The sequence below is a fragment of the Podarcis melisellensis genome (genome assembly GCF_964234715.1).
Source record: "Podarcis melisellensis genome assembly, chromosome: 6".
Classification (NCBI taxonomy): domain Eukaryota; kingdom Metazoa; phylum Chordata; class Lepidosauria; order Squamata; family Lacertidae; genus Podarcis; species Podarcis melisellensis.
Window position 1 is genome coordinate 98,690,124 of NC_138538.1, and position 16,023 is coordinate 98,706,146.

The 16,023-nt window shown below is 45.6% G+C and overlaps 1 protein-coding gene across 1 annotated transcript in view; it reads left to right on the forward strand.

Moving 5' to 3' along the window:
- Nucleotides 1-16,023, forward strand: part of PDE4DIP (phosphodiesterase 4D interacting protein) — a 114,651-nt gene that overhangs the window by 6,334 nt on the left and 92,294 nt on the right. The window contains exons 2-4 of the mRNA XM_081915005.1: nt 6,242-6,291; nt 7,507-7,745; nt 8,961-9,071. Of these exons, the coding sequence (XP_081771131.1) occupies nt 6,261-6,291; nt 7,507-7,745; nt 8,961-9,071 (381 nt within the window). The 5' untranslated portion in view covers nt 6,242-6,260. The remainder of the gene's footprint in view (nt 1-6,241; nt 6,292-7,506; nt 7,746-8,960; nt 9,072-16,023) is intronic.

The window sequence follows — 16,023 nt, forward strand, 5'->3', positions numbered from 1 at the left end:
TGAAAATAAGGGGTGCATTTTAAAATATATATATTAAGTATATAGAACAAACCTTTGCTGAAGAAGAATCAGCATGGCTTCTGCAAAAGTAGCTCCTGCCTCAGTACTCCGATTATATTAATAAGAGTTATTTGATTATATTAGCAAGCACATGATTAAGGATGGTCTGGTAGACATTACACACTTGAGATTCCAAAGAAGCTGTGAGCAAGATCCCTCACTGGTGGCTGCTGAGTCAACTTGGCAGTTGCAGGATAAGTGTTCAAGTCCTCCTGTGGTCCTAGAGCAGGTCAAATAGAGGAAGTAGAAGGTAGGAATAAACAGGCAGTTTTCCCAAAGAAGGGAAGTGGCCAGAGGGTCATGGGAGGCCTCTGATGTGGGAGGTCCTGTTGCCCATTCCTGGGAATGTGCTTGCGCCTTATATGTAAGAAGGGAATACAGGATGTGAGCTGGGAAGGGTGATGTCATTCTGGCATTCTGCCATTGCCACATGTCCGTTGGTGTCTTCCATAGAAGGCTAATGGAGGCTTGGTTGGTATGCAGGGACCTCGTCGTCAGGAAGGGACTCTCTGTTGTCCTTGCTACACTTGCTTTGGTTTCTGCAGCGATTGAGGTGATGGCTCTGCCACTAGCTGGCCCCCCATAGGACGGCATCTGTGTGGTGCTGATGTTAGTCCTGACATAATGGCTTGTAGCAGAAGGATAGGATTGGTCTTCCTGATATGTGGAAAAGAGGGCAGCTCTGCACAAGAATTTCAGAGGATGTGAGAAAGATAAAAAGGAAAGCCTCTTTGTACACAATAAAGCCCTCAATGATTCTTCATTTTCCTATTACCTCTGTGCTTTCCTGTAACATCTAATATTTTTAAAGTATTGAAATACACATAATTCCAAATTCTGCAGCATAACAAAATAAAATTAGTTACAGGTAGGTAGCTGTGTTGGTTTGTCATAGTCAAAACAAAGTAAAAATAATCCTTCCAGTAGCACCTTAAAGGTAAAGGTAAAGGGACCCCTGACCATTAGGTCCAGTAATGGCCGACTCTGAGGTTGTGGTGCTCATCTCGCTTTATTGGCCGAGGCAGGTGGCGTACAGCTTCTGGGTCATATGGCCAGCATGACTAAGCCACTTCTGGCGAACCAGAGCAGCACACGGAAACACCGTTTACCTTCCCGTCAGAGTGGTACCTATTTATCTACTTGCACTTTGACGTGCTTTCGAATTGCTAGGTTGGCAGGTATCTGAAGTGTGCATGCACACGAAAGCTCATACCAATAACAAACTTAGTTGGTCTCTAAGGTGCTACTGGAAGGAATTTTTTAATTTTGTTTCAAAATAAAATTGTGAAACTGCATAAGTCAACATTTCCCTATTTGTGTAATGTATCACAGTTGCAGTGGGTGTGCTTTATGGAGCTATCCCAGAACAGTCAGCCTTCCTGACTTCTTTGCTCATGCCAACTCCGTAGTTTAATTTCCTCTGCAAGAAGGAGTCCTTCTGTCACCTTACGATAAGGGAAGCCTGGCCATTGGGTTGCACAGAGTCATCTAGAAAAGGGTGAAGTATTCAGATCATGATTTAAGGGCTTCTCCCTGCCCTGCTTCACAAAATATGTCCCTATTGATTGCAACCCGACCTCATTGGAGCATCTCTCCCCAGGGATTACTGCATTTCTCCTGCTTCCTTGGCAGCTAACTGCTCTTCTGTGAAAAGCAGGGAATTTGAGCATCTAATGGAGCTAAATTGATTCTGCAGAAGGTGCCATCCTGACTTTCTCATCTGGCTGCTGACCTTTTGGCAGCTGAAATATACTCAGAGTCAAGAGTGGATTTCATGCTCAGCTCGTAGTGGTGAGGAGGAATGGAGTTTCCCCCAGAATGTCTGCTTTATATACATTATTTACACAATGGGTCCCACGTGATTGGCTAATTCCGGGATTCTCCTGTAGGCCAATCAGGTTGCAGATTAACTTCTACCTGGAGCTGGATTGGGTGGCTCCTATGGACCAATCAGACTGCTGCATTCTGGATGCTATTGTTCAGACTGCTGCATTTTGGATCCTATTGAACTCCTCCCCTCTAAGTTCCAGTCCTGCCCAGGAGATTGCATTCATAGTCCTCAAGGTACGCCGGCTTCCTACGTGTGTGTTGCGGCCTGGGGTGTTCCCTGGTCAGGGGTTCGGGTTCTGGCTCGTTTTCTGAGGATGCTGGCTGCAGTGGGGCCGTTTGGTCTGGCGCAACTGGCTCGCTCAGTCTTGGCTCTGGTTCCGGTGTCCATTTCTGGAAGTCCCAGAGGGTGAATGGGGCCGGCCTGAGTTTGGGACCCCCAGTAGGGCACAGTTTTCTTAAGGTCCTTGCCAAGATTATGGACAGAGTTGAACCCGTGTCAAGCTCCATGTGGCACTGGGCCCCCTCTATCTGTACCTCTACATGAATTTTCTTTTTTTCTTTTTTAATAATATTTATTAAAGATTTTCTTAATACAATAGAAAAAACAAACAAAATAACATATAGTTTTTCAGTATCTACATTTTCTTCACCTCTTTGGACTTCCTCACAACTCTCGTTCTTGCGTTCCAAATTTTCAAGCTTTACCCAGCAATTTATTACCTTATTTCAATTCTTATATTATAATTTTCCAATATTGTATCCCTAATTTTAGATAATTTAAACCCAAACCTTAAAAGCTTAATTTTAACATAATATTTATCCAAAATTTATCTTTTCTTATACTTACATTTATCTTCATATTCCTTTTAACTAACTTATTGGTGCCATATTGTTGATAATCTTACATCTTTCTTAACATTCATACAATTTACAGTAATTTTGTAAGTAGTCCTTAAATTTCTTCCAATCCTCCTCCACAACCTCTTCTCCCAGGTCTCGGATTCTGCCAGTCATTTCCGCCAGTTCCATATAGTCTATCAGTTGCATCTGCCATTCTTCCAGTGTGGGCAAATCTTGGGTTTTCCAGTGTTTGGCAACAAGTATCCTTGCTGCTGTTGTTGCATACATAAAAAATGTTCGGTCTTTCTTTAACACCCTCTGGCCGACAATGCCTAAAAGAAAGGCCTCTGGTTTCTTAGGGAAGGTATACTTAAATACCTTTTTCAACTCATTATATATCATTTCCCAGAAAGCCTTAACTCTAGGGCAGGTCCACCAGAGGTGAAAAAACGTTCCTTCAGTTTCTTTACATTTCCAACATTTATTATCTGACAAATGGTATATTTTTGCAAGCTTGACTGGGGTCATGTACCACCTATATATCATTTTCATAATATTTTCTTTCAAGGCATTACATGCCGTGAATCTCAGGCCGGTGGTCCATAACCTTTCCCAGTCAGCAAACATGATATTATAACCTATGTCCTGTGCCCATTTTATCATAGCCGATTTGACCGTTTCATCTTGTGTGTTCCATTTTAGCAGCAAGTTATACATTCTTGAGAGTATCTTAGTCCTGGGTTCTAACAATTCCGTTTCTAACTTTGATTTTTCCACCTGGAATCCTATCTTTTTATCCAACTTAAAAACTTCTTTAATCTGAGCATAATGTAACCAATCTCGCACTTTATCTTTTAGTTTCTCCAAACTCTGCAATCTCCAATTATCTCCATCTTTTTCTATTATTTCCCAATATTTTGGCCATTTGGCCTCCATATTGAGTCTTTTCGGGGCCTTGGCTTCCATTGGTGATAACCACCTTGGGGTCTTATTTTCCAGTAAGTCTTTATATTTTATCCAGACATTGAACACTGCTTTCCTGACAATATGGTTCTTGAAAGCCTTATGAATTTTAACCTTGTCATACCACAAATATGCATGCCATCCAAAAGCATTGTTAAATCCTTCCAAGTCTAAAACATCAGTGTTTTCAAGAAGCAGCCAGTCTTTCAACCAGTAGAAAGCTGCTGATTCATAGTACAACTTTAAGTCTGGCAGGGCAAAGCCCCCTCTTTCTTTAGCATCAGTTAGTATCTTAAACTTAATTCTGGGCTTTTTGCCCTGCCAGACAAATTTAGAGATATCTCTCTGCCACCTCCCAAAACACTCCATTTTATCCACAATCTGTAAAGTCTGAAACAAAAACAGCATTTTTGGCAATACATTCATCTTTATAGCAGCAATACGTCCTGACAAGGAAAGTTTCAATCTTGACCAAACTTCTAAATCCCTTTTAATTTCAGACCAACACTTTTCATATCTACATGAATTTTCTCTATGTTGGGGTGGGGCAACTGGTATACCTGGCAGTCCGTGATCTCTGTGAGTTGCCTTGGTGCATTGGGCCCCGGGACCTGGGCTCTTGGATCGGTCATCCGATGCCTGGTGACACACCTGGGCAATGTGTCCCAGTTTTCTGCACTGCCTGCACTCTGAGTTGCGGAAATGGCAGGTCCTCCTCTCATGACTCTCCCTGCAGCTTGTGCAGTTCCCTTCTTCTCGTTGAGGCAGCTGTGGTCTGTGCGCTGCTTGAGTGCGCCGCAGAACTCGGTACACCTCCTCCCTGTTGGATCCTGAGTCATCGGAGAAGTTTTTGTGGTGGACCCTCGATTGGGGTGCAGGCTCAGCTGTGCCTCTTGCGTCGTCCTCTCGGCAGCTTCAGTTGCCAGGGCCTCCTCCAGAGCAACCTGGAACGTTCGGTCCTTTTTAGCGTAGAGGCGTCGTTGCAGCTTCTCATCCTTCAGGCCACCGACGAGGCGGTGACGAAGCATGTTCTCCAACTCTGTGAAGTTGCAGAACCGGGCAGCTTGGCGGAGAGAGGTCACAAACCCAGTTATGGTTTCCCAGGGGCTTGCCGCTTTGCGTAGAAGACATTTCAACAAGCCACCACTGAGGGCTGCGGCGAGAAGTGCCCCTTCAGCCATTCCATTATTGTTTTGTAAGGAACAGTAGCGACGTCTTCAGGCACAAGCAGAGCCCAGGCGATTTTGAATGTCTCCTCTCCTCAGACGCTTAAGAATATCGCCCTCTTTTTGGCGTCTTCTTCGGCGGTGACCCCTTTGGCTTCTAGGAGGAAGGTGAAATGGGAGGTGTACGCTTCCCAGTCTCCGGATGCTGGGTTGAACAGCGAGAAGCTGCTGTCGGTTGCCATGCTGAATTCCTTGGGGCCCAGAGCTGAAGCCTGGATACACGGTGCGAGGCAGCGGTGCGGCAGGTGGCGGTGCTGCAGTGCTGTGTGTGGCAGTCAGCTCAGCGGGATCCCACTTTCATCGCCAGTGAAATATATTCAGAGTCGCAAAGTGATTTCATGCTCTTTATTCAGCTCATAGTGGTGAGGAGGGAATGGAGTTTCCCCCAGAATGTCTGCTTTATATACATTATTTACATAATGGGCCCCACGTGATTGGCTAATTCCGGGATTCTCCTGGCGTCATGCTGTGGCGGCCCGGCCCACGGAGGATCTCCGCAGGAGTGATCCAGACCATGCCCAGTAAGCCTTGCCAACCCCTGGTCTATGGTAATCACTAACGAACTTAATTTGAAACTGAGAAGTTATGCTTGTCCAAGGTAGCGCTATTTAGGCTGCAATCGGTTACCCACTTACTTGTGAGTAAGTCCCACTGAGCTTGATGGGGCTTACTTCTAGGCAGACATGTAAAGTTTGGCAGTAGTAGAAATTGCATTAGCAAAATTTAGATAAAGATGAATTTCCAAAGATGCCTCTGTTCCAGTTCTCAAATAGTTCCAGAAAGTGATAATTGGATAGTTTTGCCCTGAAACATGAACTCTCAACAGTAAGTCCTGTTTCTGGTGAGACTCTAGCGGCAGAGGGTTCTGGACACACTTTCCTTGACATGAGGGCGTTTGTGGGTCAGCCCTGAATGCAGGTGAGAGGCAGACAACACCCACTCCATGAACGTTTCTGGCAATCCGAATGCTTTCTGTCTCTCTTAGCTGCTGGTTTGGAATCTCTGGCGCAAGAGGCTGTTCCTCTTCATGTGCCATTTTCCAGAAGTTTCCCCCAAGCAGGACTGCTCCCCATCACCATCCCAGGGGCAAAATTAGTCTTCAAAAGCAGCCTATTAGCTCGAAGGGAAGGAACTGGAGCAACAAAATAGCCAATGAACTATAACGGCTGTAATGTTTGAACACTTAGGATAAAATGTAAGGGGATTTCTTGAATTAATGTGATTTGTGAGCAAACTTTGCAAGAAGGGAAATTTTGCTCTCTTGGTGCTTCCATGAGCTTGAACACTGTTCATTTACATTTGCCAATGCGTTTTCTGTGCAGGAAGGAGTCTGAGGGCAAGATGGTTCCTAGAACTGGACACGTGATGATGGGTAAGGTCTGCCCCACTTGGGCTATGCTTTGATCTGCAGGTTCTAGCTCTGTGGGGTTAAGCCAGACTTGCCAGTGCCGTTTGCTGGTACTCGCACCCTTTCTGGCCTGGTGAGACCTGTGGAAGCCTGCCATCTATGGCTTCCTATAAGACAGCACACCCCAGCCGACGAGGAGAATAAACTGCTCCTCAAAGGGAGCTTCATTATAGGAATGAGGGTTTTGAAGAACATGCAACATATTGTAGGGAAAGCATTCCAGGCCAGTGGACCACACTGTGGAACAGGCCATCCCTAAAAAGGCCCTGTAGCTCCTTTCCTGCCTCCCTGTCTCTACAGGAGTATAAGGAGAACATGCTTGCAGGATGAATCAAGTGATCTAAGATCCTTTTCCAGCAGTGGCCAACCAAATGATTTTGGGAATTGGACCAGGATGGCATGATGACAGCAGTCCTATCCCCCCCCCACGTCAGCTGGAATTCCCTGGTACATGGACACCAAACTTGGTGGCTTTAGCCAGGATCACAATTGACCTCTGTGCATTTGTCAGCCTCAGTGTCTAGTAAATTTTAAAGCCATTTTGTGGCATCAGATTCCATAAATTACTAATGCATTATGTAAAAAAGAAACAAATGACTTTGTTTTGTCAGCCCTTAATCTGATTCTATTTCTTTGGGAAACTCAAGAGTTCTACAGATACTTTTTTCACCTTATCAACAGACATACTTTTCATGAATCTCTATCATGTTCCCCATTAGTTATATTTCTCCCCTGATGACCCTCCCCACCCTCACTTAATGGGAAGGTGCTGTGTGGCTTGGATCATATCTACTGCCATTTTTCATACCTTGTTCAGTGCTGTGCTATCTCCATCCTCCATTCCTTTGAGTTCTTTCTTTGTTTTCCTGTCTTTGTAATGCAAGTGTGAAACAAATGTTGGCTCCTTTTCAAGGCAGCAGGTTCAGGGGACTCTTCGTTGGCAGATGCCCAGCCATGCCAACCCTTGACCCTACTCCCGTGTAACCCCTGCCTTGGCCAGAAAGTACCTTCCATTTTAAGTAGACTGCATGAGAGAGGAACTTGCAAGAGAATGCACTTCTGATCTCCTGGCTTTCTAGTGCCAGTGCTCTAGGGTTTTGTCTGGTGTTGTGATGAAGTTTTGCTGTGACGCAGAGATCCCCATGGTCTGAATGCACCTCTCTCCTTGCTGCTCCCCAGCCTTTGTTGATACCACGCAGCAGAGATGCCAGATCCAGCCACAGATCTTGAGCTTCTTCAACACGGGTCCTTTGCTGCAGACGCCCAGCACCGAGGACTTGGATGTGGCTTGCTCCATGGTGCAGGTACAGCCCAAAGTTCTGAGCGGCTTGGAGACAGCCCTTGTCGAGAGCCACCTCCCAGGAGCCTTTGACGAGAGCACCACAGCACAGACCCAAACGCTGCGGGATTTTGAAAAGGTAAGCAGTCTGGAAGCATGGCCCCCAAACAGTCAAACCACATATTGTCCCTGAGTCCATTGGAAATTCCCTGTACTGGGACTGAAACAGCAAGACTAAAAATCCCTCTCCCCTCCAGGTAGAAGTGCTTTTGTTTTGAAGATATTGCATTTTTCCAGCACTGATTAATGGGACGATGGGATTCTTATGCAACAAGCAGAATCTATTGTGATTTGAGCTATCCTGCGAAATACATCACAGTCCTTTCCCAAATGTACAATCCTCCTGCAAATTTCTAATAGAATGTCTGCCAAGTTTGCAGAGAGGTCAGCATGGTTTGACTGCCAGGTGGGGAGAAGTATAGCAGCAGCTTAGAGGAAGCTTTAATAATTTCTGCCCCCCACCCCATACCTTGTGGAATGAATCTTAACCTGGAAGGGTGGAACAATATTGGTGTATTTGAGTGGGAACCAAGGAAACTGCAGATTTTCTGGCTCTTCAGGCCTCACTACTGCTCACCTGACAGTTTATATTAGTTGCTGGGCCACTGAAATACTGGCAAGGTTTGCAACCCTGGTCACAGGCCTTGTTTGGAGGTCCACCTGAGCCTTGGAAATTTTAGGGCTCACTAGGCCCATGAAGGGAAGGGAGAGGAGAGTTCTTTCCTTTCCTCAGATGTAGGATTATGTGATGGAACCAGATCTCCAGTGGCATTTGAGGGGGTTCTCCTCTCCTTCCCCGCCGTGCTGTGCCTTGATCATGTTACTCATCCCACACCTGGCCCAGGCACAATCTCTCTGTCTCCCTCTGCAGCGAGTGGGGCTGCCGTAGTCGCCCTGTTTCCCCTCGGAGCTGCTAATCTCCTGCAGTTGGTGAGGGACGGCTGCAGATCCCTCCACAGCCTGTCTCAGATTACACCACTTGCGAAGGGGTTCATGCAGGATGAGCGCCTGCCAAGGATTCCTCAAATACCTCCTGGAGGTAAAAAAAGAAATGGAACTGCACTCTGCCCCAGAGTTGAGCAGCAGCCCCAGAGCTGAAGGGCAGCTGACGCCCAGAGCTTTGAGCTCATCCCAATGTCTCCATAGGCATCCCAGGCCTTGTGGCTGTAGCCCATTTCTCTGGGCTTCCCCTCTTTTCTCGGCTTCACAATGTTACTGCAGTAAAAGGGGTGAGAGGAGATTTCCACCCCATGGATCGCCCACCATGTCTAATGGCTACCGTACTCTGTCTCAGCACCTCAATGACTTGAAGAAGGAGAACTTCAGCCTCAAGCTGCGCATCTACTTCTTGGAGGAGCGCATGCAGCAGAAGTATGAGGCCAGTGGGGAGGACGTCCACAGACGGGTGAGCAAACAGCCCTGCGGGGCCTGGGGACTGCAGAGTCTGAGCTCGTTTGGCCCTGGAGGCAGAGCTGGGCAAGAGTTTTCTATGCTGCTTAACTGAAGAAAAGTCACTTCATGGAGCTAACAATGCTTCAGTGTGTTGGGCTGCTGCCTAGGCTGGCCGTTCTGCCATGGTGTCACTTAGAAGTTGGGCTCTGGCTGGAGTCTGTCCTTCTGACAGGAGTCATCTGGGGTTCACTGCTAGTTATCACTGCCTGGAGGAGGGTTTTGAAATATGGGGGGTGTGGGGAGCCTCGTGGAAAACACGAGAAGAGGTGAGAAATTTGCGCGTACCCTCCAGAGATAGCTGGTGAACCTGCAGAGTTTGTGTTTTTTCACTTTGTGAACAAACTGCAGCACTAAGTATAATAGTCTTTTATGTTCTTCTTGGTAATTCAATCAGACAACTTTGTTAATGTGCACCAAACTTAGAATTCTGAAAACATGAGCATTGGAGAATAAAATACTGTGTGACAACCGAACAGAATGTATAGCATCGAAATATAAAAATGCAGTATCTGGGCAATAGAAACTCATCTTGTGAGGATAATAGTTGCAAGCAGACGGGTTTCTCTAAAAGATTTGTTTGTAGAAGGTGCTTGATTTATGGATTTGATTTTGGGGGTTCCTGGCTAATGGGTCAATTCCGTCTGCATGAGCGGATGCTGAGAGAAAGTTTGGACGTTGGAATGTATCCAAAGGAGAGGAAAGTGTGACTTTTGGTTGTTGGTCAGAAATATCAGAGGAGGAAGGATTTGAAGGGTCTGCTGCTGCTGCTGCTGCTTTGGGGAATGGGATACTGCCGTACAGAGAAGTACTGCTACTTGTCACCCATATATTTGTAAAACAGCAAGTGTTTCAAAAATTATATCTGTTCCCTTTTTTTTAAAAAAAAAATATTATTACATTTTCAATTTTTGTAATCACAGTATCCATACATACATCAATAAACTCAAACCTCGCTCTTACCAGAGCATCGACCTCCTCCCACCCCTCTTCCGGACTTCCATATATATTTACTTTAATCTTAGCATTTCTATAACCACTTTTTTACCTTCTCTAATTTTTATATTTCCCCTTGTTAAATGTAAATCAGTTCCTTATATTGTCATTACAAAACATTTCAACTCAAAGCTACAAACGTTTTCAGATGTTTACAATATTCTTTCATATATAATATAATATAAATTTGCTCCAATCCTTTTGAAACAGTTCGTCGTGCTGATTCCGGATCTTCCCTGTCAGCTTTGCTAACTCAACGTATTCCACCATCTTACTCCGCCATTCTTCCAATGTTGGAATCTCCTGTGATTTCCATTTCTGAGCCAAAAGTATCCTTGCGGCCATTGTGGCATACATAAAAGTATTCACATCTTTTTTAAAAAAATTCATCTCCAATTAGACCTAGCAAAAATAACTCTGGTTTTTTACTGAAATTATATTTAAAGATCTTTTTTAATTCATTGTAAATTATGTCCCAATAAGTTTTCACCTCAGTACACGTCCACCACATATGGAGGAAATTCCTCTCCTTCTCCTTACATTTCCAACAATTTTTATCTTGATTTCTATACATTTTTGCAAGTTTGGCTGGTGTCATGTACCATCGATACATCATCTTCAATAAGGTTTTTTTGAGTGACATACACGCTGTAAATTTAATTGTTTTGGTCCATAATTTTTCCCATTTTTCAAAATCAATATTATGTCCCAGATCCTGGGCCCATTTAATCATAACACTTTTTACCTCCTCATCCTTTGTGTGCCACTCCAGTAACAGCTTATACATTTTTGACAGTATTTTCCTTTTACTGCACAGCATTTCAGTCTCTATTTTTGATTTTGTGCTACCAAACCCAGTTCTTTTGCTATCTTCTCTGAATACATCCTGCAATTGGTGATACTGCAACCAATCAGTCAGTTTTTCTCTCAGTTCTTCAAATGGCTTTACCTTTAGTTTATTATCCACTTCGATTAACAGGTCTTTGTATGTTGCCCATTCACTTCCCATGTTTTTCTTTTTTACTGCAAAGGCTTCCAATGGAGAAAGCCACCACGGCGTTCTGCATTCTAACAATGTTTTGTATCTACTCCAAACCTCGTATAATGATTTCCTAATAGGTAAAGGTAAAGGGACCCCTGACCATTAGGTCCAGTTATGACTGACTCTGGGGCTGCGGCACTCATCTCGCTTTATTGGCTGAGGGAGCCGGCGTACAGCTTCCAGGTCATGTGGCCAGCATGACTAAGCCGCTTCTGGCGAACCAGAGCAGCGCACGGAAACGCCGTTTACCTTCCCACCAGAGCGGTCCCTATTTATCTACTTGCACTTTGACGTCCTTTCGTACTGCTAGGTTGGCAGGAGCAGGGACCGAGCAACGGGAGCTCACCCCATCGCGGGGATTCGAACCGCTGACCTTCTGATTGGCAAGTCCTAGGCTCTGTGGTTTAACCCACAGCGCCAATAGTGTGATTTAAATACCTCTATGTATTTTAACCTTATCGTACCACAAATACGCGTCAAATCCCTCTAAATCCAATACATCTGTATTATCCAATGTTATCCAATCTCTCAACCAGCAAAAACAAGATGCCTCATAATAAACTTTTAGGTCCATTTCCAGTAGTTTTTCCCAACACTGTAAACTTCTCTACTGCTCAGAGAAGAGGGGAATATGCAACAATATTTTTAAACGGTGGTTTTCAAACTGTGTTTGAAGGAAGACTTGGTGGTTCTCTGAAGTTTGCCAGGGTTTTCTCAGAGTGAGTGTCAGAAATGGTGGGAAGCTTATCTGAAAAGCAGCTTGCTGACCACTATCAACCTTCTTTTGCAGTGTGCAGCTGCCGGAGAATGTGATGACTTTCTGGTGCACACACTCCATTTGTTTGGTGTGGCGGCAAGGGCCAGGGAGCCTTGCCAGTGCTCCGGGTTAACCAAGGGTGTACCCTAGCCTACAACATACCCCCAATCTTCTGCCATGTGCTGTGATTCCTCAGCAGAAGAGTCAACAGGAAAAAATTCCTTGGAGGTGGAAAACTTTAAAAACCAACATTTAGAGCAACTTAGTCAGGCATGTCACCAGACTCTAAGGGAGTGGTGTTTGACTTACTCACAACCCACAAAAGGGTGTTCACTCAAAGCAAGTGTACATATCTGTTTAGTTTGCCAGAGAACTTGATAGAAATGGATGTGGAAAGTTGTAAGGGAATGAAGGCGGTGCATGAGAGAAGCCTGTGTGGACGTGTCAGAGGTTGTGGGGGATTCACACGCTTCAGATGGAGATGGAGGCTGGTTGGAGGCAGCTTGAAAGTGCCATATATTATTCCATCTAAGAAACTTTGCAGGCAGTAAATTGCAGAAGAGGTTGGGACCCTCTGCCCTCTGAATCAAACCAAACGACACTTAAACCTAAGATTGCATTCACGGTGCTCTACTAGTTCTAGTCCCAACAGGGGTGCAATGAGGGCCAGAGCTTGGGGCCAAAATCTGCCTGGCACCTGGCCTCTGGACCACCACAAGGAGGACAATCTCACCAGGGCAGAGGAGGCTGGTTTTCACAGCATCCTTTCTTTCATTTCAGTTTTCTAAGTATCTTACAGCAAGGAGGCAGTTAGCTAGGCAGATACATCTGGTGACAGATACGCAGGGACTTTGGAAAACAAAGCCAGCTATGGAGGTCAAATTCCAATGTCAAAATGGAGCTAACATTTTGAAAATATGCTTAATGGCACTCTTTAAGAGGCCCAGGTAGCACCTGTTGTGATTCAAGAAGCAGTAAATAGAAATACAAGTAGAATGTCTTATTAAGAGCAGGGCTGTAGCTAGGGGGCGGTGAGGTGGGCCCCTGCCAGGGGTGCAGGCGAGCCCCCCCCAAAAGACCTAAAAATATGTCCATAAACATACCTAAAAATAAAAATATCAATTATTGCCTCATAAGAAAAGGTTTTAAATAGAGGGTGAATTGAATGGGTGGGGGTGGGGGTTAGAGGAGAGGTGGAAAGAAGAGTTAATTTGTCAGTGACTGGGGAGGGGCGCAATCTGTGCGGTTCTGCCAGGGGCGCAAGATCACCCAGCTACGACTCTGACTAAGAGACTTACCAAGGCAAAGTGGAAGGGGAGACAGGATATTGCCTGGTTTTTTCCTATATTGACGCAGTTTGATAGGTGCCAGTTATGGTGCCTTCGTGTATGACAATTAATTCAAGTGAAATGATGACAGCTGACTGCTGGACTTATAGTATAATTCCCCATCTTTAAGAAAAGTGGCTGGGGTAGCTGCCCACATGCTGACCCAGTAAGTCTTCTTGATGTCCCCTCTACACAATGTTGCTCAGCATGGATTGAAGAGAAGCAGGTTCTATCCCCAAGGGACATAGCACAATTGACCCCTCTTTTGTTTTTTAATTATCTTATTTATAAAAACCTGCATGTCACATGTTGGTCTTTCATCTGCCTTTGACTCCATTGACTGATAGCATCTCTGGGGTGGGGGGAACTATCAGTTACTTCATTTGACTGCTGCTTCTTATACAACAACTGTACTTTAAAGTGGATATTAAAATTGGAAGTGGCCTTGTCTTTCAGACTCAGTATTTATATCGAGAGATGCAAAAAAGGGTTGGACCCACTGATTATGATGAGCCACTTATTTCTCCAGTAATATGCCAGGATATTTCTGCTGAATATGAAAATGAACTTAGGATTCCTCATATTTTCAAGTACTCAGATATTTGGACTTCATATATTAAAATTGGGACGCGGGTGGCGCTGTGGTTAAAACCTCAGCGCCTAGGACTTGCCGGTCGCATGGTCGGCAGTTCGAATCCCCCCGGCGGGGTGCGCTCCCGTTGCTCGGTCCCAGCGCCTGCCAACCTAGCAGTTTGAAAGCACCCCCGGGTGCAAGTAGATAAATAGGGACCGCTCACCAGCGGGAAGGTAAACGGCGTTCCGTGTGCTGCGCTGGCTCGCCAGATGCAGCTTGTCACGCTGGCCACGTGACCCGGAAGTGTCTGCGGACAGCGCTGGCTCCCAGCCTCTAGAGTGAGATGGGCGCACAACCCTAGAGTCTGTCAACCTGGCCCGAACGGGCAGGGGTACCTTTACCTTTATATTAAAATTAAATCCAACCATTAAAGGGCGGCTTGTCTATTAGAAGCAACTCTTTGGTCCTGCTAGCAGTTCCATCAACAGCCAAAGTTTACTGTGCAACAGGGCAGAGTAGGGCCTTTTCTGTTATCACACCGCATATGGCAGTTCATTTGAATGAACATGTTGGGAGTCTTGACAGCAAGTCTTGTTCCCCTGATTCTTTAAGATATTGCAGCCCTGGCCCAGGGCTGGGATTCCACGATAGGGTTAGGCAATTTAAGACCCTGGACTTAAAGATTTTGCAGGGCCCCCAGGGCCAGCCCAGTCATAAAGATGGCTGAAGCAGCCACCTCAGGTGTCAGAATCCACAGGGTCCTGCAGTGGCTTCTTCCGGTGAGATCTCATGGGCATGGGCATCACCTCCCTGTTTCGCCTCAAGCAGCAAAATGGGACTGGACAGGCTGCCCCCGAGGGCTCTCCCTTTAGATAGTCATGTGAATTCCTTTGGTTCCCAAGCACACAATTAGCATTCCTCTTCTTCCCCAGTTCACTGCAATTTCATGCTTCAGAACGACTTCTACATGGCTAAAAATAAAAAATAGTATCATTATCTTAACCAGAAGGTTCCCAGGGTGGCACACAATGAATTAAAATACAATACAGCAATATTACATAAAAATAATTAACATAACAGCAGTCCAGCTTCAAAAGAAGCCACTTTTTAAACCAACCACCTCCATGGCCTGATGGAAGAAATGCATCTTTGCCTGACATCTAAAAACAGTGAACACGTTCAATAGTCTCATCTCCAGTGGGAGGGAGTTCCAGTGAGCAAACCAAGAAGAATCCCAACAGGTGAGGAAGAGCCAGCCCACAGCAGAGCTACTCCCCTCCTCAGCTGGAGCATTTGCGCAATCGATGGCCTGGGTTATGGAGGTGGGCGAGGCTCATGCCACTGCCCAGGATTGAAGGCCACCTCAAGGATAGTACCACATACAATACAGAACCCAATTTGACCAGCAGTGCATGCGAGTGGAGGGCTGTGGGACCTGTGCCATGGCTTCTTGTACTCCTCGGGTTCCCAGGAGTGTGTTTACTTGGGGCTTTTGTTCATTGCCAGGACCAGCAAGACTAGCAGGGCTCAGGCTGCCCACCTTGCCCAGGAAGAATCAGCCCGGACTCTGCAGGAGAAGGAGCTCTGCCTCACTATCCTTTTAAAGTGTTTGGAGACTCTTAGAGATAAGGAGATGTCCAGATTATATATCTGGACTTGAAAAGGGCTTTTGACAAAGTCTCTCATCAAGGGCTCCTGAGAAAACCAGCAGTCATGAAATAAAAGGACATGAATGTGGATATGGTGAGGAGTTATGAGTGCCATTTTTTGGCTCTGAAAGGTTGCTAAAGTCCATCCCTCCTGATCAGGAACAAAATAGAGAGGTAAAAGTGGTCAGTAAATAATTTGTGCTGAGTTGAGTAGCATCTTTCAGCTCCCATGAGCACAAATGTGGGTGCACACATGCTGCCTCCCATAAGTAGCAGAATATGCCACAAATGTGCTTTACCCACAGGGTCACGTAGATGTGCATTGTGGGGATGGGTGGTATAAACATCTGTCCGCCACCTGGCTGTGTATCCATAGCCCTGTATGAAAGGAGGGGAGGGGCTGGCCAGAGCTCCGTGGCAGAAGGCCTGTTCTGCTTGCAATGTCCTCGGGTCCATCAGGCCTCCATCATCTCTGGTTAGAACAATCTCAGGGGGAGAGTCTGGAAGAGACCCAAGGTGCTTGTGAGCTAGCACCAACCAGAGCAGAAAATACTAGGCTTGA